Here is a 25,763-nt window from a genome sequence, read left to right as displayed (position 1 = left end):
GAAGTCATTACAGCATAGACGTTTTTCGTCGCTGCGAGATGTATTTACGAAATTTCAGTCACCAACTTTCTCTTCCGAATGCGAAAATATTTTGTTGAGCCCAACCTACATAGGTAGGAATGATCATCAAAATAAAATAAGAGAAATCAGAGCTCGAACAGAAAGGTTTAGGTGTTCGTTTTTTCCGCGTGCTCTTCGGGAGTGGAATAGTAGAGAGATAGTATGATTGTGGTTCGATGAACCCTCTGCCAAACACTTAAATGTGAATTGCAGAGTAGTCATGTAGATGTAGATGAAAAAGAAGCAATAATATATACGTAGCAAGCCACATCTCTACTGCATCCAAAGAACAACACAGACAGACCATAAATGAAATGATGTAGTTTTTTATATGTAAAATTAACAGTAGGATACTCAACATTTTATAGGTGAAAAGTTTCACTATGTTTTTCTATGTCCCACAGTCAATAGGTAGATGCGTCTTCACTTCAAGAGACAAGCAACCACCCATAATCAAAAGTGTAGTTTACAAGATCAACTACAAAGTGTGTCAGTCCTGCTGTATTGGACAAACCGAGAAGACAATCTGTGCTAGACTCTGAGAACACCGCAGAAGCTGCAGATTCATCCAGTGCTGGACATTGCTTAAACTGAAACCGCAGTTACGTAATCGATGTAGAAGTCTTACACATAGAGGGGAAGGATGTTATTCCCACTCAGTCAGAAATATTAGAAATTAAAAAACAGATGGGTGTAGCCTAGGGTCTTAATTTCATTTTTTTAACCTGGGTCATTATGATAAGTTTAGGAAGAAACCTGGTACAGTTAAGGAAGAAAATTGGATACAAATTGTATTGACAAAACTTAATAAACATAGAAGTTTACCTTTGTATCATGGATGTACTCAGGTGATTCCAAACGATGTTTTACAGCTATTCTGCTGCACTGTCACTGTAATTTTCACTTTTATGTTTTTTTAAATCAAAACTTGCGTCTTTGGTTGAATATTCATACGATATTTCTTCGTCTTAGCGTGCTTCACAATTTCAGACTTTCCACCAAGTCCAAACGCAAAGTTAGATTTGCACAATGCACATCTACAGTTTCTCCGTAGAAAGTGATAAAAGCAAACTCACTTTTTATATCGTTAATAAAATTACACTTTCGTTTTGACATCATGAATTGATACTAGCTACACCGTAAAACGTTAACAGTAAATAAATTAAGTTTCTAGAGCAAATGGCACTTGCTAACGCATGTACTTCCACAGGGCGCAGTATATAGCGAATCAAACATCCAGTAGCGTAAAATACTTAAGTCTAGTAGAATCACAGAAAAGTGGGAAATTTGATAGTCCCCCAAGAAAACTTTCGACACACCACTGTGCTGGGAAAAACGGTACGAATGGGCACTCCAGTGTAGCTCCACATTTACCATTTATTGAGCAAACTCAGTTTAGTTGTTCACCCCTTTGAGCCACTGCTATAGCCTCTAAACAGGAGCAGGACCTTGGTGCCTACAATCATAAGTAGCTAATGACTCAAATTCCCATTCCTGTGCCAACATCTCTGCCCCAACTTACGTTTATTTAATAGATATTGTAAAATATGTCCTAACGAAAGTTGTAGACAACAAATTTAACTTCGTCAAAATTTGCAATGCAGATGTTTTTATAGCTCAAGGAGCATAGATTAAGAAGCTGATGTTCACGTTCACCTGCTGGAAGCCCTGGAAATTAACAAACATCTTGCTCACAGTCTAGATCTATTCCTAAATGACCAGACACAGCTCAACACTTCCCCTCTCCTAAACTTCTAATAATCCCCTCTGTTCTTCATTACTTTCGACACTGTCTGTTCCTACACATTCCCATTGTCCTGTGTTCATCAAGTTCTTTTGTTTTATTGAAGTTGTCTGTGTATTCCACATATACTGCAGTTTCAATTGTTAACTATTACTTGTATTACTGTCCATGTTTAACACCCCTTGTAGTTGTCCCATCAAATATTTCTTATATTTTACTTGGTTCATTTATTTAATGCAAACTGTTACATAGCCACAGTTTGTAATGTAATGTCAATGTTAAATTGCAGTACCACCACACTCTCAAACATTGCATTTACTGTATGTTCCCTCAGACTCCTCCATTTTCCCACATTTATTTATTTCTGTTTATCTTATTGAGATTGCTTAAGTTCCTTATGTATTCTGTAGTTACATTAATAATTGTTTCTTCTTGTAATTGGTTTGTGTATCACTCTTCGTGTCTTATACCTCCTGATGTAGCCTTGTCAAGTACTAATTTAATTTAATTTAATTAGTTTTGTTTATTAATAAAAACTGTTATGTAGGCATTCTGTTCCTATTTTGTGTTAAAGTTTTTCCTGTCTACTCATTTTTGTTTATTTACTGCTCACATTTTTACATTTTCATTGCATTACCACCACACTGTCAAAGATTTTACTTACTATATGTTACTGCTGAAATTATAACCTGAAAGCTGGGTAATACACTAACAATAAAGTTTATGAAACCAGTGGAAAGGAGCGTTTCCTATAGATTTTTAATTACTTTTGATACTGAAAACACCTGCTGTTATCAGACGAGATACTGGCAGAAGTAAAGCTGTGAGTAGCGGGCGTGAGTCGTGCTTCGGTAGCTCAGATGGTAGAGCACTTGCCCGCGAAAGGCAAAGGTCCCGAATTCGAGTCTCGGTCGGATACACAGTTTTAATCTGCCAGGAAGTTTCACCGGCTGTTATGTTTCACTGGTGTTCTATACAGTATAATGACGTCACATTTTCTGATGCTTTAGTACAGTAAACTGTACTAAAACTGATGGGTTGTGACGAGATCATTAATGCATTACATTATTTAAACTTCCTTTTTTATAATACAAAAGGATAACTTCGCATTACATGACATATGAAATGCTTATATACAACACAACATGGTGAAAAACAATGATGGCTTCTGCACTTGGATCGATATCTCTAAAATACAATCTTTATGCCAAATTACTTATTAAACCACATGAAGGTTTGATGCAATAACTTCCAAGTATAATTACAAACTCTGATTTTGGACAAAAAATCGATCATGTACCAAAATGAAATTATTTAAAAAAATGTAATAAGATTTTGTACTGTAAACACACATATTGCTACCATTGCAAGCTCCTTCTGTAACATTTGAAAATACGCATGGAAGGGATGAGAGCACTACTAAAAAAACTTACAGGATAAGCTGCATTTGTGGAGAAGCTTTGTTCGATCTATGTGTAATGCATTAGAGGAACCAAAATACATAAATACGCATGGGCTCTACTGCTCATCTTACAGCTTAAAACGTGCTCATCGAAGAGAGTAGCCTGATCTTTTTACCAAAGTACATATGCATTTACACATGGAAAACCACATGGCATTTCGATGAAATTGCATACAGAACACTAGTAATACGGAGTCGTATAGGTAAGAAATTAGGGGTGCTATGTGTTCAACTACTTTTCAAAGTGAGACAAACAATATACTGACTCCATGACATTGTAATAACTTTATCTTGCAATATTAAATGTTTGTCGCTTTCTGCTGATAATGTTAACTTATGCTCTCACACAGCGCAGACTACATGATACTCCACCCTATATGCATACCCATGTTATAGCAAAATTGTAACCAACTGCGCTAGATTAGAACACAGTTGTAACAAATTGTTTCAGACAGTACTATATTACAACAAAACTGTAGCGAATTGCTCTCACTATGCTACAACAAAATTCTTGTCATAGAAAAATTGTAATAAATTTTATCATACATCATGTTACAGCAAAATCGCAACAAATGCTCTATTCACCGCACTGATGCAGCAAAGTGGTAACCGATTACCTATGTTATAGCAAAATTTTTACAAACCGCTCTATAAATCTTCATGTTACCGCAAAATTGTAACAAACTGCTCCAAGTTGCATCAAAATTGTAACAGTGTCCACACATTGCTATATTACAGAATAATTTTAATGAACTGCCCCTTTTACAGTAAATTTATAATAAATTACTCCATACATCCTGATGTTGCAATAAAATTGTAACAGGCTGCCCCATAAATCATGTTACAGCGAAATTGTAACAAATTACACCATTTATTGGCATGTTACATGTTGCATTGCCCCATGCATTGCTTCGTTACAGAAAAAATGCCCCTATGGGGCGAGGAGAATGAAATACAAGAGGCCATCAAAAAGTTTCCTTTGGAAGGCTATACAGTCCAGAATAGGTACGCCAATTAGACGAAATAGCTCTGAGCATTGAGACAATCGTCCCAAAGACGCACCAGGTTGAAGATAACCGTTTGGCGAAACACCGTGTCCTGCTGCATGAGGAAACCGGTAACTGCATGAGGAAACCCGTAACTGCACATCCTCGGCCGACAGGAATCATCGACTGTTCAAGGGCCTTCTTAGGGGACTGCAGGAGTGATAGGCGCATGGGGAGAGATCATGACTATAGGGCGGGTGTCCGAATGTCTCCCACTTGACCCTGTAATTGATGGGGCTTGCCTTCCAGATCGACCGGCGTCATATGTCGAATCGCGCACCCCCCGTACTTGCTGCTCTGTACATATTCTTCATTCCCCGATGTTTGTCCTTCAGTAGGAAAGAAAAGGATAACAGCTCGTTGGTTCTCTTTCGGCCTATCTGGTAACAGCGTCGCCATAATTCACTTTCCCAGACTTGCTTCGCGCATGTTGGAAAGGCATGAATGTTACATTTATCAATTGTGTACATGTCGGTGCTTTCATACCCATATCTGAGTCGTGCTACGTCGCATATATACTACTAGCCATTAAAATTGCTACACCAACAAAAAATGCAGATGATAAACGGGTATTCATTGGACAAAGATATTATACTAGAACTGACATGTGATTACATTTTCACACAATTTGGGTGCATAGATCCTGAGAAATTAGTACCCAGAACAACCACCTATGGCCGTAATAACGGCCTTGATACGCCTGGGCATTGAGTCAAACAGAGGTTGGTTGGCGTGTACAGGTACAGCTGCCCGTGCAGCTTCAACACGATACCGCAATTCATCAACTGTAGTGACTGGCGTATTGTGACAAGCCAGTTGCTCGACCACCATTGACCAGACGTTTTCAATTGGTGAGAGATCTGGAGAATGTGCTGGCGAGGGCAGCTGTCGAACATTTTCTGTATCCACAAAGGCCCGTACAGGACCTGTAACATGCGGTCGTGCATTATCCTGCTGAAATGTAGGATTTCGCAGGGATCGATTGAAGGGTAGAGCCACGGGTCGTAACACATCTGAAATGTAACGTCCACTGTTCAAAGTGGCGTCAATGTGAACAAGAGGTGACAGAGACGTGTAACCGATGGCACCCTATACCATCTCGCCGGGTGATACGCCAGTATAGCGATGACGAATACACGCTTTAACGTGCGCTCACTGCGATGTCACCAAACACGGATGCGACCATCATGATGCTGTAAACAGAACCTAGATTCATCCGAAAAAAATGACGTTTTGCCATTCCTGCCCCCAGGTTCGTCGTTAAGTACACCATCGCAGGCACTCCTGCATGTGATGCAGCGTCAAGGTTAACTGCAGCCACGGTCTACGAGCTGATAGTCCATGCTGCTGCAAACGTCGCCCAGTTGTTCGTGCAGATTGTTGTTGTCTTGCACACGTCCGCATCTGTTGATTGAGGGATCGAGACGTGGCTGCACGATACGTTACAGCCATGCGGATAAGATGCCTGTCATCTCGACTGCTAGTGATACGAGGCCGTTGGGATCCAGCACGGCGTTCCGTATTACCCTCCTGAAACCACCGGTTCCATATTCTTGTAACAGTCATCGGATCTCGACCAACGCGAGCAGCAATGTCACGATACACGAAGCATAACAACAGCGTTTCACCAGGCAACGCTGGTCAACTGCTGTTTGTGTATGAGAAATCGGTTCGAAACTTTCCTCATGTCAGCAAGTTGGAAGGAGTCACCACCGGTGCCAACCTTGCGTGAATGCTCTGAAAAACTAATCATTTGCATATCACATCATCTTCTTCCTGTCGGTTAAATTTCGCGTCTGTTCACGTCATCTTCGTGGTGTAGCTATGTCAATGGAGAGTAGTGTAGCAACGACCTCAGTCAAAAATTTTTTGATGGCCGTTGTGTCAACAAAGAAAAAAAACGTGAGACAAAAGGGCCAGTAGTGACATCAGCACCCACGGCACACGTGTGTGATACCTCCCATGTGTTTCGGTATCTGATATAGAATGCGGGGTAGAATGCAGGGATATGGAGGGAATGATAAAGCTATGAGTGCAGGGGGTGGAGAGGGGAGCGGGAATGCACCTTGATGTTTGATCATAAGGTGATGACGTTGCAGTGTGTGTGACGATGCTGCGTCGGCTAGCGTTGCTGTTTGTGCTGGAGCTGACGGTCTGGGATGTGGCGTCAGCAGATGGGCCACTGGTGCAGAAGTGCTGCGGCCAGCAGGAGCTCCTTGACGCCGGACAGGTGTGTCGCAGAGCAGGAGCAGACGCCAGCCAGGACGACGACGGCGACCCTTGGTGGTGGCTTCCCAAGAACGCTGTCAGTCTCAGTGAGTGCCGCTGCTGCCCACTGCCGCATGTTGCCATGTTGTCCAGCTCTTCAAATCGCTGTGTATGCTGCATCAACTGTGAAACATAGGTTTTTCCAAAAATATTCATCCCGTTTCATCAATGAGTAAATTTCAATATACCCATATGACTATAAAGTTTTTATATTCAAAGGAACCACCCAATTCTTCAAGGGCACCGCCACGTCAAAGAGCCCAGAATGAGATTTTCACTCTGCAGCGGAGTGTGCGCTGATATGAAACTTTCTGGCAGATTAAAACTGTGTGCCGGACCGAGACTCGAACTTGGGACCTTTTCCTTTCTCGAGCACGTGTTCTACCATCTGAGCTACCCAAGCGCGACTCACGCTCCGTCCTCACAGCTTCACTTCTGGCAGTACCTCGTCTCCTACCTTCCAAACTTTACAGAAGCTCTCCTGCGAACCTTGCAGAACTAGACTCCTGAAAGAAAGGATATTGCGGAGACATGGCTTAGCCACAGCCTGGGGGATGTTTCCAGAATGAGATTTTCACTCTGCAGCGGAGTGTGCGCGGGGCGTGAGTCGGTCGTGCTTGGGTAGCTCAGATGGTAGAGCACTTTCCCGCGAAAGGCGAAGGTCCCGAGTTCGAGTCTCGGTCAGGCACACAGTTTTAATATGCCAGAAAGTTTCATATCAGCGCACACTCCACTGCAGAGTGAAAATCTCATTCTGGAAACATCCCCCAGGCTGTGGCTAAGCCATGTCTCCGCAATATCCTTTCTTTCAGGAGTACTGGTTCTGCAAGGTTCGCAGGAGAGCTTTCGTAAAGATTCCAAGGTAGGAGACGAGGTACTGGCAGAAGTAAAGCTGTGGGGACGGGGCTTGAGTCGTGCTTGGGTAGCTCAGATGGTAGAGCACTTGCCCACAAAAGGCAAAGGTCTCGAGTTCGAGTCTCGGTCGGGCACACACTTTTAATCTGCCAGAAAGTTTCACCTCAAGGAGTGTTTCAGAGTTTACTCTGAAAACCTCGCTATCCTTTACAATTCCGTTCTCTACATGATTTACTTCCCAGAGCCGTGAAAAGCATTCAGAGTCCTCCACTTTCTAAAAAATACATTACTGCATCCTCACGGACCTCACACTACCGACCCGTCCACCTCACGTCAGTCTTCATGTGGAACCTTGATAACATCCTCATATAATGAATCCATCAGCGTCTTTCAACACTACTACCAGACCACAACATTTACTGTGGCTTTCGTACCAGCTGTTGGATTAACGACTAATTTTTTTACTACATGACTTCACCTCCCAACTATTAAATAAATAAAAGTCCGCCATATTAGTCTCCCTTGATATCCAATAAGCTTTTGGCCAGAAATGATGTTCTCGACTGCTCTTCAGCGACAAACGCTTACATTCCTAGTAAACTATACTCACTGTACAGTATCCTCCCTTCAGACCGTCTTACATGTTGGTCCGAGAACGGGCTCGCAACCCGAACTACACGCCACTGTTAAGCACTAACGAAGGACTGGGTACCTTACTTCGATTGCACATAATTCATTAAGGTCAATCCAACACATTTATTTCAAATAACATAAATGAAGTTACATTTGAATCTGTATGACATTAAACAGGAATAAGAAAAACAATTTCAATATCAGCTGATTTAGTGCGTGAAGTGCGAGTTAAGCCAATAACCACATAAACTAAACAATTCTCCGTAATTCAAAAGTAAGAGAAAAACAAAATTGAATCAATACACCCCACTGACAAATATCCAAAAAACCTTACAGTACTACTCAAAAGAATACACTGAAGTGGGGAGCAGTCATTCACCTGAAAGGACACTTCAAAATGAGTCAATAACACAGCTGCGTGCCCCAGAAACTGCAAGACATTAAATATACTTCATTAGACGAATAACAAATACTCATTAACATTTCGCCACTCCTGTTTGAACTGCAGTGTCCCAAAGAAACAGGCACTTATTCTGAAAGAACAATTTTTTTATATTTTTAAATTACAGCATTATGGAAGTCTAAAAGATGTCCAATAGACCCCCCCCCCCCCTCCCTTTCGGATGAGGCACAAATCCTTCCCCTTTCTAGGCGGAGGCTGAGCCAGAAACACAGAATGTCACCAAAACACAGTTTTGCTGTGAAATCTTACTGGACACCCGGAAGCAGTAACGAAGAAGGGGTCGGCACCCACAAATAACACAGGCTAAGAGTCAGGCTGGGAGCACATCATACGAGAACTTGTTGACACTATGCTCACCACAAACTGTAGACATTCCGGCCGAACAGCCGCTTGCGGTGGCTGCCAGAAGGACGAAGCAACCAACAGGCCCACGCCGTTCTTCTCACACAGGCACCTCAACTTGTACAAACATCTAGGCCAACACCGACTCCGGACTCCCCTCTCACTGCGAGGCTTGGCACAGTTTATATGAAATGCCTTCCAGGCAACCAGTAACCGCCGCAGGAGTTTCAAGATTAGCAAACAGCCCCAGCGTAACTGACATCACACACGCGCTTACGCCCGAGCTACAACTCCGCCAGTCTCACCGGCCACCCCAAACCGACTGCCTCTCGCCGTCGCGCGCGGCCCAGCCGAAAATACAAAGATGCTCATGCCCGAGGACGCGCCAAAGATAACAAGTCGATCGCAGATGATCGACCAGCGATCTGGCTCACATGTGTGAAGCCGGGTTCACACACGCAACGAAACTATCGCCACAAGTCAAGTCATTCTGAAGTGGCGCTGTGAGCTACCGTTCACACAGGACGCCACTAATTCTTCGTAAGCGCGCAGTTTGCAAAATGGCGTTACCTGTATCAGCTGATTAGATGGCTGTACATATTACTAAATAAGATGTTTTGGAAACATAATAAATGTAAAATATTACTTACCAAAGGTTTTCTCGTCTCTTTTGCCTCACTACATGTTTTAAGAACCGGTCTGTAGCTTCAAACCAAGCAAGGCTGGGGTTATAAATACTGTCTGTAGACGCACTACTCTTAAGTGATTTCAGTACTTTTTTATGTTCATTCATGTAAGCATTTCGAATGCTTCGAATTTTTAACTTTGTTGTAGCTACATCAATCCCAGGTACATATTCACGCATACTGTTTACTATTTCAATTAATGCACAATCTCTCAAATTTCTGTCTTTGTATAATTCGCTTTTGTGGTTCCAAAGGCATTCTCGTTCTTGATACCCATCCAAGAATCTCAAAATTGTCGCTGTTGACCTTTTTCGACATATTAATAACAAACGCACAAACAAAACCACTATTTGCGAACGAATACGCACTAGAAAGGTTTGGATCCAGCCACGAGGTAGCAATCAAATGACGTTATTCGATTGTGGAGATGGCCAAATGGCGCAACAAAGTAGAACCAAGTTCAACTTTTTGTGGCGTGACAAAAGTTGCGCTTCTTAAATGGCGCCAGCGAGAACTAGGAGATCACACATGCACTACAAAGCAACTGCAGTACGCCATTTGCAGTGGCGATACTTTTGTTGCCTGTGTGAACCCGGCTTTACAGTCAACCACATGGTTCCACATCTTTCACCCCACAGCCAGTGTGACTCCAGGCACCGTCATGTCCCTCGTCCATTACATCCTGCACAACGTAAGCGCTCCCAGATCAATCCCTTCCCCCACGAATCTCCTGCAGTATGCTGACGTCATCGCTTGCCTGGCTCCCTTCATACTCTCCAGTTTGTCCATACCCCCTTCAATATCACTTCAATCTCCTGATCGTGTGCAGTAATATGCAAAAACTGCAAGTAAGTCCACAGGATAGGCAACCCACTACCTTTGTTTGGAACACTTGGTATGTATTTCATAGAGATCTACACCTCTATATGTGCCACAGACCCACCTCTCTCACTAACACAGTTAAGTATTTAAGACCAAACATTGCCAGCAAACTAATATGAACTACATACACATCTCCTTACATAACACAAAGGCTGAAACTGATAAACCGACTCATACAGTTATAGTTGTTGGTGACTTTAATTTACGCTCGATATGTTGGCGAAAATACATGTTTAAATCCGGAAGTACGAGTAAAACATCATCTGAAATTTTGATAAACACATCCTCAAAAATTTGTTTCGAGCATTTACTTCATGAGCCCATGCGAATAGTAAACAATTGTGAAAACACACTTGACCTCCTAGCAACAAATAATTCTGAAGTGATTATGAGCATCAAAACGGATACAAGGATTAGTGAACACACGGTTGTCGTAGCGAGACTGAATATTGTAAACCCCAAATCCTCCAAAAATAAACGAAAAATATATCTCTCCAAAAGGCAGATAAAAATTCACTTGACACCTTTCTGAGAGACAATCTCCACTTCTTGCAAGTTAACAATGTAAGTGTAGACTAGATGTGACTTGAATTCAAAAAAATAGTATAGGCAACAATTGAGAGACTTATACCAAATAAATTAACAAACGACGGTGTTTATACCGCTTGGTACACAAAGCGAGGCCGCACATTGTTGTAGAAACAACGAAAAAAGCATGCCAAATTTAAACGAACGAAAAATCTCCAGGATTGGCGATCTTTTACAGAAACTCGAAATTTAGCGCTGATTTCAATGCGAGATACTTATAATAATTTCCACAACGAAACTTTGTCTCGAAACCTGGTAGAACATCCAAAGAGAATCTGGTTATATGTAAAGTATGCTACCGGCAAGACAGAATCAATGCTTTCTCTGCACAATAGCGCGCGACTGCTACGGTCGCAGGTTCGAATCCTGCCTTGGGCATGAATGTGTGTGATGTCCTTAGGTTAGTTAGGTTTAAGTAGTTCTAAGTTCTAGGGGACTGATGACCCAGATGTTAAGTCCCATAGTGCTCAGAGCCATTTGAACCATCTGCGCGATAGCAATGGATATACAGGGTGATTCAAAAAGAATACCACAACTTTAGAAATGTATATTTAATGAAAGAAACATAATATAACCTTCTGTTATACATCATTACAAGAGTATTTAAAAAGGTTTTTTTCACTCAAAAACAAGTTCAGAGATGTTCAATATAGCCCCCTCCAGACACTCGAGCAATATCAACCCGATACTCCAACTCGTTCCACACTCTCTGTAGCATATCAGGCGTAACAGTGTGGATAGCTGCTGTTATTTCTCGTTTCAAATCATCAATGGTGGCTGGGAGAGGTGGCCGAAACACCATATCCTTAACATACCCCCATTAGAAAAAATCGCAGGGGATAAGATCAGGGCTTCTTGGAGGCCAGTGATGAAGTGCTTTGTCACAGGCTGCCTGGCGGCCGATCCATCGCCTTGGGTAGTTGACGTTCAGGTAGTTACGGACAGATAAGTGCCAATGTGCAGGCGCTCCATCCTGCTGAAATATGAATTGTTGTGCTTCTTGTTCGAGCTGAGGGTATAGCCAATTCTCTAACATCTCCCGATACTGTAGTCCAGTTACAGTAGCACCTTCGAAGAAAAAGGGACCAAAAACTTTATTGGCTGAAATGGCACAGAAAACGTTCACCTTAGGCGAGTCACTTTCATACTGAGTTGTTTCCCGCGGATTCTCAGTGCCCCATATACAGACATTGTGACGGTTGACTTCCCGTTAGTGTGGAAAGTTGCTTCATCACTAAACACAATCTTTGAAACGAAAGATTCATCTGTTTCCATTTGAGCAAGGATAAAGTCACAGAAATCGATTCTTTTAATCTTATCAGATGCAGACAGTGCTTGAACCAATTTCAGACGATAAGGTTTCATAACTAACCTTTTTCGTAGGACTCTCCATACAGTTGATTGTGGAATTTGCACCTCTCTGCTAGCTCTGCGAGTCGATTTTCCTGGGCTGCGAACAAATGCTTGCTGGATGCGTGCTACATTTTCATCACTCGTTCTCGGCCGTCCAGAACTTTTCCCTTTGCACAAGCACCCATTCTCTGTAAACTGTTTATACCAACTTTTAGTACACCACCTATCAGGAGGTTTAACACCATACTTCGTTCGAAATGCACGCTGAACAACTATCGTCGATTCACTTCTGCCGTACTCAATAACACAAAAAGCTTTCTGTTGAGCGGTCGCCATCTTAGCATCAACTGACGCTGACACATAGTCAACAGCGCCTCAAGCGAACAAATGTACAACTAAATGAAACTTTATAGCTCCCTTAATTCGCCGACAGATAGTGCTTAGCTGTGCCTTTTGTCGTTGCAGAGTTTTAAATTCCTAAATTTGTGGTATTCTTTTTGAATCACCCTGTACTATGACGATAGTGGTGCCAAGGCAGGTTTACTAAACACAGCATTTTGAAATTTCTGCACCAAAGAACACGAAGTAAATGCTCCAGATTGGAATCAGGAACAGCTGCCAAGATGAGTAACTTAAAAGTAGATATCCTCGGACTAGTGAAGCAACTTCGACAGTATGCTGATGCAATAGCTCCATACTTAACAATCATATATAACAGCTCGCTCGAGGAAAGATCCGTACCTAATGACTGCAAAGTTGCTCGCTTACATTCAAGAACGGTAGTAGAAGTGATCCACTAAATCACAGGCCCATATCATTAACGTGGATATGCAGTAGGATTTTGGAAGATATATTGTGTTCGAGCATGGTGAATTACCTCGAAGAGAAATCTGTATTGACACACAGTCAAACTGGATGTAGAAAACATCGTTATTGTGAAACACTGCTAACATTTTACTCACACAAAGTGTTGAGCGCTGTTTGACAAGGGATTTCAAATTGATACCGTATTTCTAGATTTTTAGAAGGCTTTCGACACTGTACCACACAAGCGGTTTGTAGTGAAATTGCATGATTATGGAATATGGTCTCAGTTATTTGACTGGCTTCGTGATTTCTTGTCAGAGAGGTCATCGATTAAAAAGGTAGTGATTTCTGGAGTTCCCAAAGGTAGTGTTGTAGGTCCTCTGCTGTTCCTCACCTACATAAACGATTTAGGAGACAATATGTCCAGCCGTCTTTCCAGAGTTATCGTCTAGTAAAGTCATCAGAGAATTTAAAAAATGTAAAACGACTTAGGAAAGACATCTGTCTGGTACTAAAATTGGTCCATTGAGTCTAAATAATGAAAAATGTGAGATCATCCACATGAGTGCTAAAAGGAATCATTTTAATCATTGATTACATGATAAATCAGTCAAATCTAAAGCCGTAAATTCAACTAAACTTCTAGGAATTACAATTACGAACAACTTTAACTGAAAAAAAAACACGTAGAACGCTAAAAAATGTAACAGATCTACTAAAGAGACGCTTGTTTCGTGCTCTTTTGGAGTACTGCTGCGCCATCTGGGATCCTTACCAGATAGGATTAACAGAACACATCGAGAAAGTTCAAAGAACTTGTATTATCGTGAAATAGAGGAGAGATTTCAATCAGCAACTTTATCCTCCAAATGCGAAAATATTTTGTTGATGCTGACCTACATGGGTCGAAACGATTATGATAATAAAATAAGGGAAATCAGAGCTCGCGCGGAAAGATATAGGTGTTTGTTTTTCCCGCGCGCTCTTCGAGATTGGAATAATAGGGAATTAGTGCGAAGGTGGTTCGATGAACACTCCACCAGGCACTTAAGTTTGATTTGCAAAGTATCCATGCAGATGTAGACGAAGTAATAACAGGATGCACCTGGGGTATTAGATACTACTACCATTATGCTCAACTATAAACCTCTCTCATTCATTACGTCCCATCTAATGCCAACATTTCCTGGATCTCTACCTCACCTAAATTCTGAATATCTTTTGAAATCCCAGAAAGACAAACACTCTGTGTCGCCTTCCGCACCTCCCAACCTACCTTAACTAACATCCTTGGAAGCTGTAGCCGATATTACATTTCTCATTAATGACAATTACGTTGAGTACATCTTTCCAGTCTGCGTTTTGCAAACACATCTTCATGCCCTCAGTTCCTCTTCCACTTATTGTAGTTTAACTACAAGTAATTACACAATGGCTTTGCAAACTGAATGTGTTTATAGAAATGTTATCAATAGCAGCATTGCTGTTTTCCATACCTCTGAATGTAAAAGATACGAAGGAGAGTTATATTCTATGAGGTGACAGGAGACTTAAAGAGTAGCTGTAGATTAAAACTGCACTAGGCTACAGTGTACACGTTTCTACCCCACTAATCGCGTGCTTTGGCCAGAGTTGGCTATGGCTAAGCAGCTCGTGCATGTGTAGAATGTGTGCAATACAGCCGCCTTGCAAGTCTCCTAGACCTGCGTTTCTCAAACTTTTGTTTTCTTTGGTGGTAAAGTTCGCTCCAAAGTTTCGCGACATCACTGCATGTGATTTTTTTTCATAGATGAAAAAAACAAACACCTAAAGTACACACTGTAGATTTTTTAAATCATGCAACTGCTATGAAAAAAAATTACAAATTTATTATGCAAGAGTCTTCAACAGGAAATTTTGAACATGAACATGAGACATGAAATAAAACAAACTTATTAAGCAGGAACATAACGAACTGCAATCATATAAAGTACACATAGCACATATTTTGTTAATGTAAGAACACTATGATGTACACATGTCAGAAACTAATCAGGTAGAAACACATGAACACAATACAAACTTATGAATCAAACAGGAGATAAAAAAATAAATGTTAACATTAAATTACAAGAATACATAAAACTAGTGAGACACTTGTCCCTAGGGTTTTTTGCAAAGTAGATCTATGCGTGTAATAAATCTTGACAAACTCACTCTCATCTCGTCTTCCACATGAAGGAGGCGACACCAGTAGCTACATTTTGTTGTCATCAGTGTAGAGAATCAGACTCGCACAAAGTCAGGCTTTGAGAAGGACAGTAAAAGAAATACTGCTTTATTAGCGATGTCCGGATTTTCACTTTCGGTTGAGATCCATAAAACATCGACAGCATTTTCTTTCAGTTTCGATCTGAGGACTGTATTCAATGATACTGTCTATAAGTTGGTCTTCTTCGGAGCTGTTCAATTCTGCTTTCGATACATTTTCCTCATCAGGTGCAATCAACAACTGCCAGCCATAGTCAAGATCGAGGCAATGTATTTGGATATCCACTTCTGTATTCAGGTCACTTGATGAGGTAAAACAGCTGGAAAAGCTGCTAGGTCATTCTCTTCGATGGCCAAAATCCAAATGCCGAGTTTATTCGAAAATGAGCTGGTTTTGTCACTTGATGATATGGTCGTTAGTAGGGAGACAATACTGTTTCCAGAACACATTGCGGGTTGCCTATATCAGGGGAACATATACATTCAGGAGCAAACCTGTTGTTCTCTTTTGATTGACAGGTCGCTAACATATTGTTCTTCTAAGAGGATTATGACCCCCGGGGATAGACCATCCTTTCGATTGACAGGTTACCCCACCCATACCCCTCCCCCTCCTCCTCCCCCTCCTCCCGCTCCATCCCTCCGGGTACCCTCCTCATCGATGCAAGCACACTTTTTATATCCATTTGATAGACTAATTAATTAAGTAGATCAGTTAATTGACCCCTTCTGGAAAACTCCCCAGCCCTACACTCCCTTTCCCCACCTGGAAATTGGCGGGAAAAAGACTCAATTGATTGACCACTTGAATGGAAGTCGACTGCACTGTGTGGAATATTGTTTAAACAATTGAGGAAATGTGTGGAATGTTATTCATTTAAACAATTTATGAGATACAAGGTAGTGTTTGGAATAAAGTTTATTTATTTACTTGAAGAATTTGCCAGGAAATCGATCGCAGTGTGTGGAATATTGTTTAAACAATTCAAACAATGTTTGAAATATTGTTTATTTGAACAGTTTACGAGATACAAGGTGATGTTTGGAATATAATTTATGTATTTAGTTAAAGAATTTGTCGGGAAATTGACTGCAGTGTATGGAATGCTGCGTATTTAAACAATTTACAGGATACAAGATGGTGTAGGGAGTGAAGTTTATTTAAAGAATTTGTCAGGAAATCGATTGCAGTATTGAATATTTAAACAATTTTGGCGCTTTTTTTATTATGATAGTGCATGGAAACGTTGAGTAGGCTTAGTTTATAATTACAGCCAGAGTCAGAGATGTTAAGGCTCTTATTATTTGTTTTCCTCACCTTTCGAAACACATTGGTGTTTGAGCAGAGATGAGAAAACCAGAACAATTATATATCTAAAATTTCATTACATATTTCGAAATCCTCCGTCACTTTCTGCATTTGGACAAATTAATAGAATCTCAGAGACAAACTATTTTGTACAGATCGAGAAACATACAGTAGTCACGTTGCACTGATAGCTAAACCCTGCAAAAGTGGTCTACAGATCATGAATGGAATGAAGTGCAGTATAGTAGCCACTGTTTGGGGTCTCCTGTGAGTGTGTCCATTGTCAGGTCACCACTGTGAAGGTCAAATCGCCCAATGCCATAATTAAAGATCAGGTTACGAAATACCACTGACCACCACAGACTACATATCAGGCTCCTTTGACGTTGCAGTCCCCAAACAGATCATCAAGTGGCAGGTGGTGGCATTCAGTTGATCAGGAAATAACAGACTCACTTCCTGTCTCTGTTTCTTGCTTCTATAGAATTGTATTCTGAGGGAACCCAGGCCCACAGGCTCATACACGCTTGGGATGGTCAGCAGACAGATATTTTTCTATTATTGACTGGGTCAGCTTTTCTGGCAATTCTTGAAAACACATCTCAGAATGCTGTTCAACCTCCTGGTATTCACCCCAGAGACATTGAAGTGCCCATTCCTCCTGAGGAAGACAGCACAGCTTTTGCGACTCTGGACAATGGTTACGAATATGATTCCCGAGCTGCAGCGGTAATCAGGCGTTTTTTCGTTGTGGTATGATCTATTGTCTCCCACCTCTACAAGAAGAGAGAGACATCGCAATGAAATCATCTGTATTACCCAATTTCTAAAGCGATGTGTAATATTAAACTAATATTTACAGCTCCTCTGTCCTGACATTTGACTACGTTAAGAGACTTTGTATGTCATGACGTATCTGGATTTGACTACGTGAAGAGAGTTAGAAAGTGAAGAGGCACCCTGTGACAGAGATAGAGCGTGCTCTTAGCAATCCATCATCAGCCAAATATGAGTTTAATATTCTAGTCCTGTGATGCAGGATGTAATAGAAACTGAGCCGATAAGAACAGACTTTTTTACCTGATGAGAGAATTCTTAGGGCAAATCCAGGCTTTGCCATAATGTTGTACAGGATTTTCAAACTAAGAATCAGCATCTAACATTACTTTAGCGACGTAAAAACACATTTATGCTCCGATTTCTTCCGCCCTCTTCTTTTTTTCTTTATTGTATTTTCATTCCCCATCCCAATATGGACAGAGGAGGGTTGTCAGCGGTACAGTCGGCCGCTCTTCAGCCGAGTGACAGTATAAACAAAAAGATGAAATGAGAGGCATAAAAGGCGATAAAAAAGGGGGACAGAAGAACACAATAAGGGAAGACAGTGGGGGTTAAAATAGACATATGCAAGGAGACATTCATTGTGGGACAGTTAAAAAAGTCCGCATAAACATAAAAAACACAGTTGGCGATTTGCAGAGCACATAAAATTCGCTGAAGTCACATCCATGAGTTAAACGTTGGCCATAGCAGTAAAACACATCAGAACGATGTCACTTTAAAACCACTGCATGAAAAGAAGCGCACATGATGATGAATAAATGATGAATAAATACTGCTGGGAGGGACCTGCTGAGGGAGGGCAGGCCTGAGGAAAATCAGGGAGAGGAGGGTGTTTGGGGGGAGGGAGGCTGGAGAGGATGGGATGAGGGTAAAGGCAGACCGGGGTCGGACTAAGGGACAGGAGAGAGGCTGGGTGGGAGAGGAAGAGAGAAGGCAAGTCAGGAGGGAGTGCAAAGATGCAAAAGGGATGCACAGGAAAGAAAGAGAATGTAAGAGGGAGGAAAAAACCGCTCAGGGGAGGAGAGAGGGAGACCTTAGGAGGGGGAAGGGGGAAGGAGGCGTTGTAGTTGGTAGGAGGGGTAGATATTAGGTTGAAACTCATCATCCGTGAGAGGTAAGTACTGGAAGATACGTTGGTGGAGGGTGTGGAGATAGAGAATGGGACACAACGGTAAAGGTGCAGCAATGAGATGGGGGTAGAGAGGATAGGGGACACCAGGGGGTGTGGTGGATCGAGCCTGTAGGTGATGAAATGGTGTAAGTGTGTTCAAGGGAAAGGAGATAAGGTCATAGAGAATCCGTGTGGGGGATGGGAGGTGGATATGGAAGGTGAGGTGAAGTGCATGTCGTTCAAGGATTTAGAAGGTTTTATAGAATCTGGGTGGGGCAGAATTCAAGGCGACACTAGCATAACAAATGATGGGATGGATCAAGGATTTGTAGGTGTGAAGGATGGTGTAAAGAGGCAGTCCCCATGTCTGGCCAAACAGGAGTTTTGGGGGACAGAGTTTACTGTGGGCTTTGTGTTGGATTTTAAGGAGATGAGGAGTCCAGGTGAGGTGATGGTCAAGAGTGAGGGCAAGATATTTCAGAGTAGGAGTGAAGTGAATAGTACGATCAGATATGGTAAGGTAGCCAGAAGGAGGGGGTGGTATGACCTATGATGAGTGACTGGGTCTTGGAAGGGTTGATGCAAAGGAACCACTGGTTGCACCAGGTGGTGAACTGGTCGAGGTGGGTTTGAAAGGTACCTAGGGACCATTGAAGGGAGGGATAGAGAGCCAGGAAGGCGGTGTCATCAGCAAATTGGAGGGGGGAAGAGGTGGTGGCTGTTTGGGCATATCTGCATGATTCAGGAGATAAAGGAAGGGACAGGGGCTTGGGGCATACTGGTGGTAGGATACAGAGTACAGTTGTTGGCATTGTGGATGTGAAATAGGAGGGATGATGGGAGAGGAAGCAAGAAACGAGATGAACTAAATTGATGGAGTTTAAAGAACAGCCCGGGATGTTATACACTGACATAGGCGTTCTGGAGGTTGAGGGGAACAAAGATAGTGGAGCGATGGGAGTTAAGTTGGAGCAAAGAAGATTGGTAAGGTTAAGGAGCTGGTCAGCTGAGAAGGAGGGCCAAAAGCCACTCTGGGTAAGGGGTAGGAGGTGGGGCTCGTTAAGGTAGTGATCAATATGGCAGGAGAGATGGACTCTAAGGCCTTACTGATTAGGGAATAGGGAGGTGAGGCATATGGGAAGATAGGAAGAGGTGTCAGAGGGGGGTTTCTTGGGTTTAGGGAATAGAAGGGCATGGGAAGTCTTCCACAGGTCAGGGTAAAAGCCAATGCAGAGGGTGACGCTACACGAGGTAGCAAGGAAATCCAGGAAGGGGGTGAATCCTTGAGGTGGTGATAGGTTATACGATAGTGACCAGGCTCAGTGTTGCATTTGGAGCAGAGCATGAGTTTGATGTTGTGTGCAGCATTGGGAGTGTTTATGTCTGGGGGAGTAACTGATCCAAGTACTAGAAACTAGGGGCGAGTTGGGGGATGGATGTATTTGAGCATTCAAAGTCTGTGGTGAAGAGGGAGTAATCAAAGTGAGGATCGTCGAGAATGGGGGAGGTGGGAAGCAAAATGGTTACGCTTACTGAGATTGTCAGGGAAGGGGCATTCGTTGTTGAGAAGGGGATATGCGGGGTGGGATGTTTACCAGTGTGGCAGTGGAAGGCAGAACAGAATCTGGAGGAGTTGACAGGGAGGGCAAAGTTGACTCATGTACATATTGGGCACCAGGTCCGCCATTTCTTTGCTGTTAAGGGGTTGCAGAAGTGTCGTTGTAATTGCTGGTGGCAGAGGACAGTATCCCAGTCACGGGTGTGCAGGAAGGAATGGTAGAGCCTGTGGGATTCACAGAGAAGCCTATGGAGGAAGAGTAGGGCCGTGAGGGTAGATAAATTTGGTAGGAACGTGGGCCTCCACAGCGTCTTCTGGAGGAAAGAAAAGGCGTGAGCAATGTCAGCGGGATTGTGAAATGTAAGTGGGTGGCTTTCGATCTGTGAGGCAATGGACTCCCAGCAGGCATACCAGTCAGCACAGCGGTAGTGGTGGATGGACTTCAGAAGGAAAGCGTCTTCCTTCTTCGAAAATAAAGAGAGGAATCTACATTTCATGTGAGAGATTTGAGGTGTACGGACAAAACAAATACCCCTCTCAGACATGATAGAGTGGATTTTTTAAAGTAGATAGTCTATCTCGGCGCAGAATTGCAGTTGTAGCTCTATGTCCAAGCCACAGCTGCATGTTTCACAGTATGCTAGGAGTTAGTGAATCTCATCCACGGCCAGTGCAGGCATGATCATGAGGGTTCAACTGACTGGAAGCCATGGCTTAGATTGTCGTAATGTCTCTGGCTGGTCAGTTATTCAGGTACATTCGGTAGATGGTGGAGGACTACACTGAAGATGACTGGCCAGTTTTTTTGTCTTGAGATGCCTTGTTCAAGTAAGATAATGAGCACGATACATGCAAAAATTAGTACATTGTATTTCCACATTACTGTTGGCTAGCATACAACTTTGAACTGTAAGTAGATATGAGTGTGTTTCATTCCTGAGTACTGTTGCTACATGATCCCTGTATATAGGGAGCACGGACTTATGACAGTGGGTCACTGTCCTAATAGTATTACCCATTTTTATGTCCCTTCCAGCAGCAACTATTTGCTTGTAGATTGGCAGGAGGCTACTCCGTTGCACTTCAATGATAGTTTGCTGCCCTGTTATTATTATTATTATTATTATTATTATTATTATTATTATTATTATTATTATTATTATTATTATTATCCTTCCCACATAGGACTATTTGCTAGACTAATAGCGAAAATATCCTCTCTACATCCAGCAGTTACTGATGAGAGTGGCTAGAGTGACTCTCTAGCACTTGATGAATGTGCGAGTACACCTCCATGACTCCCATGCTTCAAGCTGGGTGAAAAAATTTAAATTTTGCGGCTCATTTTCGAATTTCCCGCCAATTTCTGAATTTAATGTGAACAGGAGTAGGGGCGTTAGACAGCGCAAGTATTATAGGTCGGTCATATTGGACTGTGATGTTGTAGTTAGACTGCACCAGTATTAGAAATGTGATTGAATGAAGAGAGTACCCAGTAACCTACATCCTTCCACACCAGCGATAAACAAGTTCATTTTTTAGAAATAATGAATATTTTGTTACTAATTTTATTATTATTATTATTATACCATTATAATGTGCTCTTCAATGCAATGAAATTAGCATTTGAATTTACAGCAGAATTCAAATTTATTAAGAAAAAGTTAATTTGCCCCTAATTTCGAATTTACTGTCATTTTTCCAGGTGTGAGAGAGAAGGGGAAATGAATTAATCAGTTTAATTAATTAGTCAATTAATTTGATATAAAAATGCATAGAACCTTTCTTTTACCATCCAAACTTCAAAGGCAAAGGTTCCAGGTTCAAGTCCTGGACTGGCACACAGGTTTGATCTCTGAGACGGAAGGGCTGGGGATTTCCTAGAGAGGGAGGGGATAGTTAAGTGATTAATTTAATTATATAGTCAATTAATTTCATATCAATTTCATGTCGAATTATGGCAGTAAACAAAGGTCAATTCGCATATCTCTACTAAGCTAAGAAAATTTAGCGGAAGAAAGGACACTTGTACTAACCTCAGTCACCCGACCGCCACCTCCTCCTGAGGATTTGTGGGAAAAGGACTTGGACATGAGTCTCTATTTAATCATGTTCATGCAGAACGGCCATCTAGGGTCTTCACCACAAGATCCAGACTCCAACTGACTTAGTACACATGGCCACCACCAGAGGGTGCTCTCATCTGTGATATAATCTAAGATGGCGGCAAACAGTGTGTTCAACAAGAACTTCAGACTCCAACTGACTTAGTACACAGCGCTACCGCTAGAGGGCGCTACTGTGACGTCAGCTGATGACACAAGTACCGTAATCCAAGATGATGGAAAACAGTGTGTTCATCACGAGGCCTAGTGCATATTGACAACACCAGAGACCCCTACCATGGACGTGGAATGAATTTTTGCGACTGCCACAGCCACCTGGACTTGGAAGGACATAGTTGAAGTCTTAATGACGATCCTCAACTGACCACCACGTCCCCTTACCAATCCATGTTGTCGGGCTAATATACACTAATGTGCAGTAACATGCACTAACGTGTAGTAACATGTACTAAAATGTACTAACGTGCACTAACATGGACTAACGTGCACTAACATGTACTAATGTACACAGTACATGACGTCATCCAAGATGGTGAGGAGGGGGGGGGGGAAATGGTGTGAAAACGACTCTGCCAATGACGGACATAAGTTTTTATTTTCCAAGAAATGTCTCCACCATGAGGTCTAGACTCCAACTGACCTAGTACACATTACTGCCACCAGAGGGTATTGTCATCCCTCCTGTGGCCTAATCCCAGTAGGGTCTGTAGGGTGCAAATGGTGTGAGAATGACTCAAGCTGCACTGGGCTGCTGGGAAGAGTAAGGAAGGGGTGCCCTCTATTTATTTTGGAACATTTTATTTAGGGATGGAGTATATTTATCACACTGACACAAAACACTCGCCCTGATGTGCTTGGGTTCACAATACACAGTCTGTAGACACACAAACACTCCTGATTTACAGAAATAATTTCAGTACAGATCTGCAAACTGCTCCTAAATAATGCAGCACAGTGATGTGTACACACGCTCGGTACTCGTAAACTGTCCAAATAACGCAAAGCGCAGCCTACAGACCCACTCGCAAAATAATGCAATCAACACCACAAACACCGTTCGCCATCCCCTGTCCATTAGGGTGCACAGGAGGTTAGTGGTAACCCCTGCTAAGTGATGCAGCCATCAGCTGTCAAGCCACACACAGACGCCAGTTAAGGTCCTGCACACCTGAGGTGGTGGCGCCCATTTCATACCTGACACCAGAGAAATTCCTATCCACAAAAGTGTTCACCTAGACACATGTGCTGACACGACCGGCCAGGGAAGCACGCGCTGTCACAGTCATGAGTTGCTGCCGAGCCCAGGTGAAAGTTGCATCTACTTTTAGGTGTACAGCCACTGTTATACTGACGTTACAAAACTCCAATGCACAGCTTCCATATGTGGGACACATCCGGGCAGCACATGTCTTTAGCGTTGCAAAATTTCTTTATCTGTGCTGGGGCCCCACTACAGCTTTGCATCATCGCGCCAGCATCGGTGCCTAGGTGACTTCTATATTGGATGAAGTTAGTTGAGCTTTAGTAGTTCGTAATTTTTCTGTGTTTGTGGTAGATTATAATGATGATAGCATGTTGGGCTGACTGATTTGAAGAGACATGGAACTGCTTTGGGCTCTAGTATCTGTATCTAGTGTGGAGACATACCACATTGCGCGCATTTCCACCGAATGCTCAAAACACGGTACTGTTGCAGTAACTCAGGTCGTTGTTTCTACATGGTTTGCAGGAGGTGGTGGATTTGTCTTTATGTGACTCAAGCTCAGTTCCAACTTAAATTGGAACGATAACATGTGGAAAGTGGTAGAAATGGGAAAGATGCTAGATGTGTGGGGGTTGACTAAAACCACTTTGGAATTTTACTATAGCAGCTAGGTTTGGGAAAGGTGACTTGTTTCGAGATATGAGAGTGCCAGAAATATGACTGAGTGGTGGTTGTAATACTTAAGGAATTGTCAATAGGATCCAACACAGGTATGTGCTTGAATGGAAAGACCCATTCCAAATCATGGACATCATTTTTACCAGATAGCGTTACACTAGAGATCTGAGAAACTAGTGTACATTTTCTTACGTCCTCAATTGGCACGTCATCTACTACTACTGTTGGTGTTCCTTCACAATCAGTAATCACTTATACCTCAGTGGATAAGTCACGGAGCCTCTGATATGGTGTCGAGACAGAATGCGTTACAAATACTATAGAATTATTGGTTTGAGTGTGTGGCAAATACTACTTACATACTACATTCCTTAGCCAAATCACTTTAAAAATGTGGTAATTTTATCACGAGGTTGCATCATGGGCTACGTGTTGGTCTGATAAGACAGATTGATACGATCACCATCACAGTATTTGTCCAGAAAAAACCACCTCATTCAGAGGTAATGTCATACCTCGATTCGTAAAGCGGGTATTGCTTTTAACATGGATACTTGTGTGCACTTGTAGAACCAAGATCGCTTGTGACAGTAACATGCAGTAGTTGTTGCGATCTCGATTTTTAACATCTGGCCGATTACGTCTCTCTTCTTACGACAGAGTGGTAACACTCGCAGGAAGAAATCTAAGAGACATGCCCACCTGTCGTTGATTTTTGGTCAGTATTATTTCGTATCATAAGCAATCATCTATTGACGAAGTATTATACTTAGTAATAGGGGATGCGTGATACATTCACATTTGAGCATCAGGTTTATAAAGTAATTGTTTGTGTAAAGGAAATGACTATGTCCAATCGTGAGGAAGGTACATATATTTCCCTTTCCAGAGCCACACCCTTCAGCAGGGTGTATTTCGGATACTTCGCCGTTCAATTGAGACAGCGGTTGTAGCATTTAATTGTAAGTATAAGTATAAAACATATAGGTGACCAATTTTCTAGAATGATTCCGTGTGTGCATGGTCTGTGGTGGGAATGATTCACGTTTCCCGTTAACGGTAGCGTCCGTGCGAATGCAATGGCCTGTTGGCATGTATGAATGTATCTGAGTAAACTTTACCATCCTCTAGACGACTGAATAGCGAATTAATACTTAGTATGTGTTGGATAGCTTTCGTGATCAAGTGGAAGTTTGAGAATGAATATGGGGGTGCGTTTGCGTTGGAGTGTTATTCTCTCCCACGTAAATTGTTCGGTTGACAGCTTCTGCAGATTTCGCGCCTATATTTAGTTGAGAGAAGATCGATTGTAGGGTGTGCATCTAGCAGGTGAAAGAGATGTTTGCTTTTTCTCTAGACATCAGAAACACCTTAATTGGCTTGTAAATTATATGGATGATTTGGAATCTGTTACAACAGCGATTCGCGGGTGGAAATATCATTTTTTATCTGTTTGTTACCAGTTACTCAGTGGTTTGTACAGACACAATTTCCA

At 42.2% G+C, this 25,763-nt stretch overlaps 1 protein-coding gene across 1 annotated transcript in view; it reads left to right on the top strand.

Moving 5' to 3' along the window:
* Positions 1–25,763, top strand: part of LOC126284687 (uncharacterized) — a 61,130-nt gene that overhangs the window by 12,698 nt on the left and 22,669 nt on the right. Inside the window, exon 2 of the mRNA XM_049983808.1 lies at positions 6,412–6,627. Within this exon, the coding sequence (XP_049839765.1) occupies positions 6,423–6,627 (205 nt within the window). The 5' untranslated portion in view covers positions 6,412–6,422. The remainder of the gene's footprint in view (positions 1–6,411; positions 6,628–25,763) is intronic.

Source organism: Schistocerca gregaria, chromosome 8 (assembly GCF_023897955.1).
Source record: "Schistocerca gregaria isolate iqSchGreg1 chromosome 8, iqSchGreg1.2, whole genome shotgun sequence".
NCBI classification, from domain to species: Eukaryota; Metazoa; Arthropoda; class Insecta; order Orthoptera; family Acrididae; genus Schistocerca; species Schistocerca gregaria.
The sequence above is the reverse complement of the archived record's forward strand: the minus strand, read 5'-3'. Positions and strand labels throughout refer to the sequence as shown.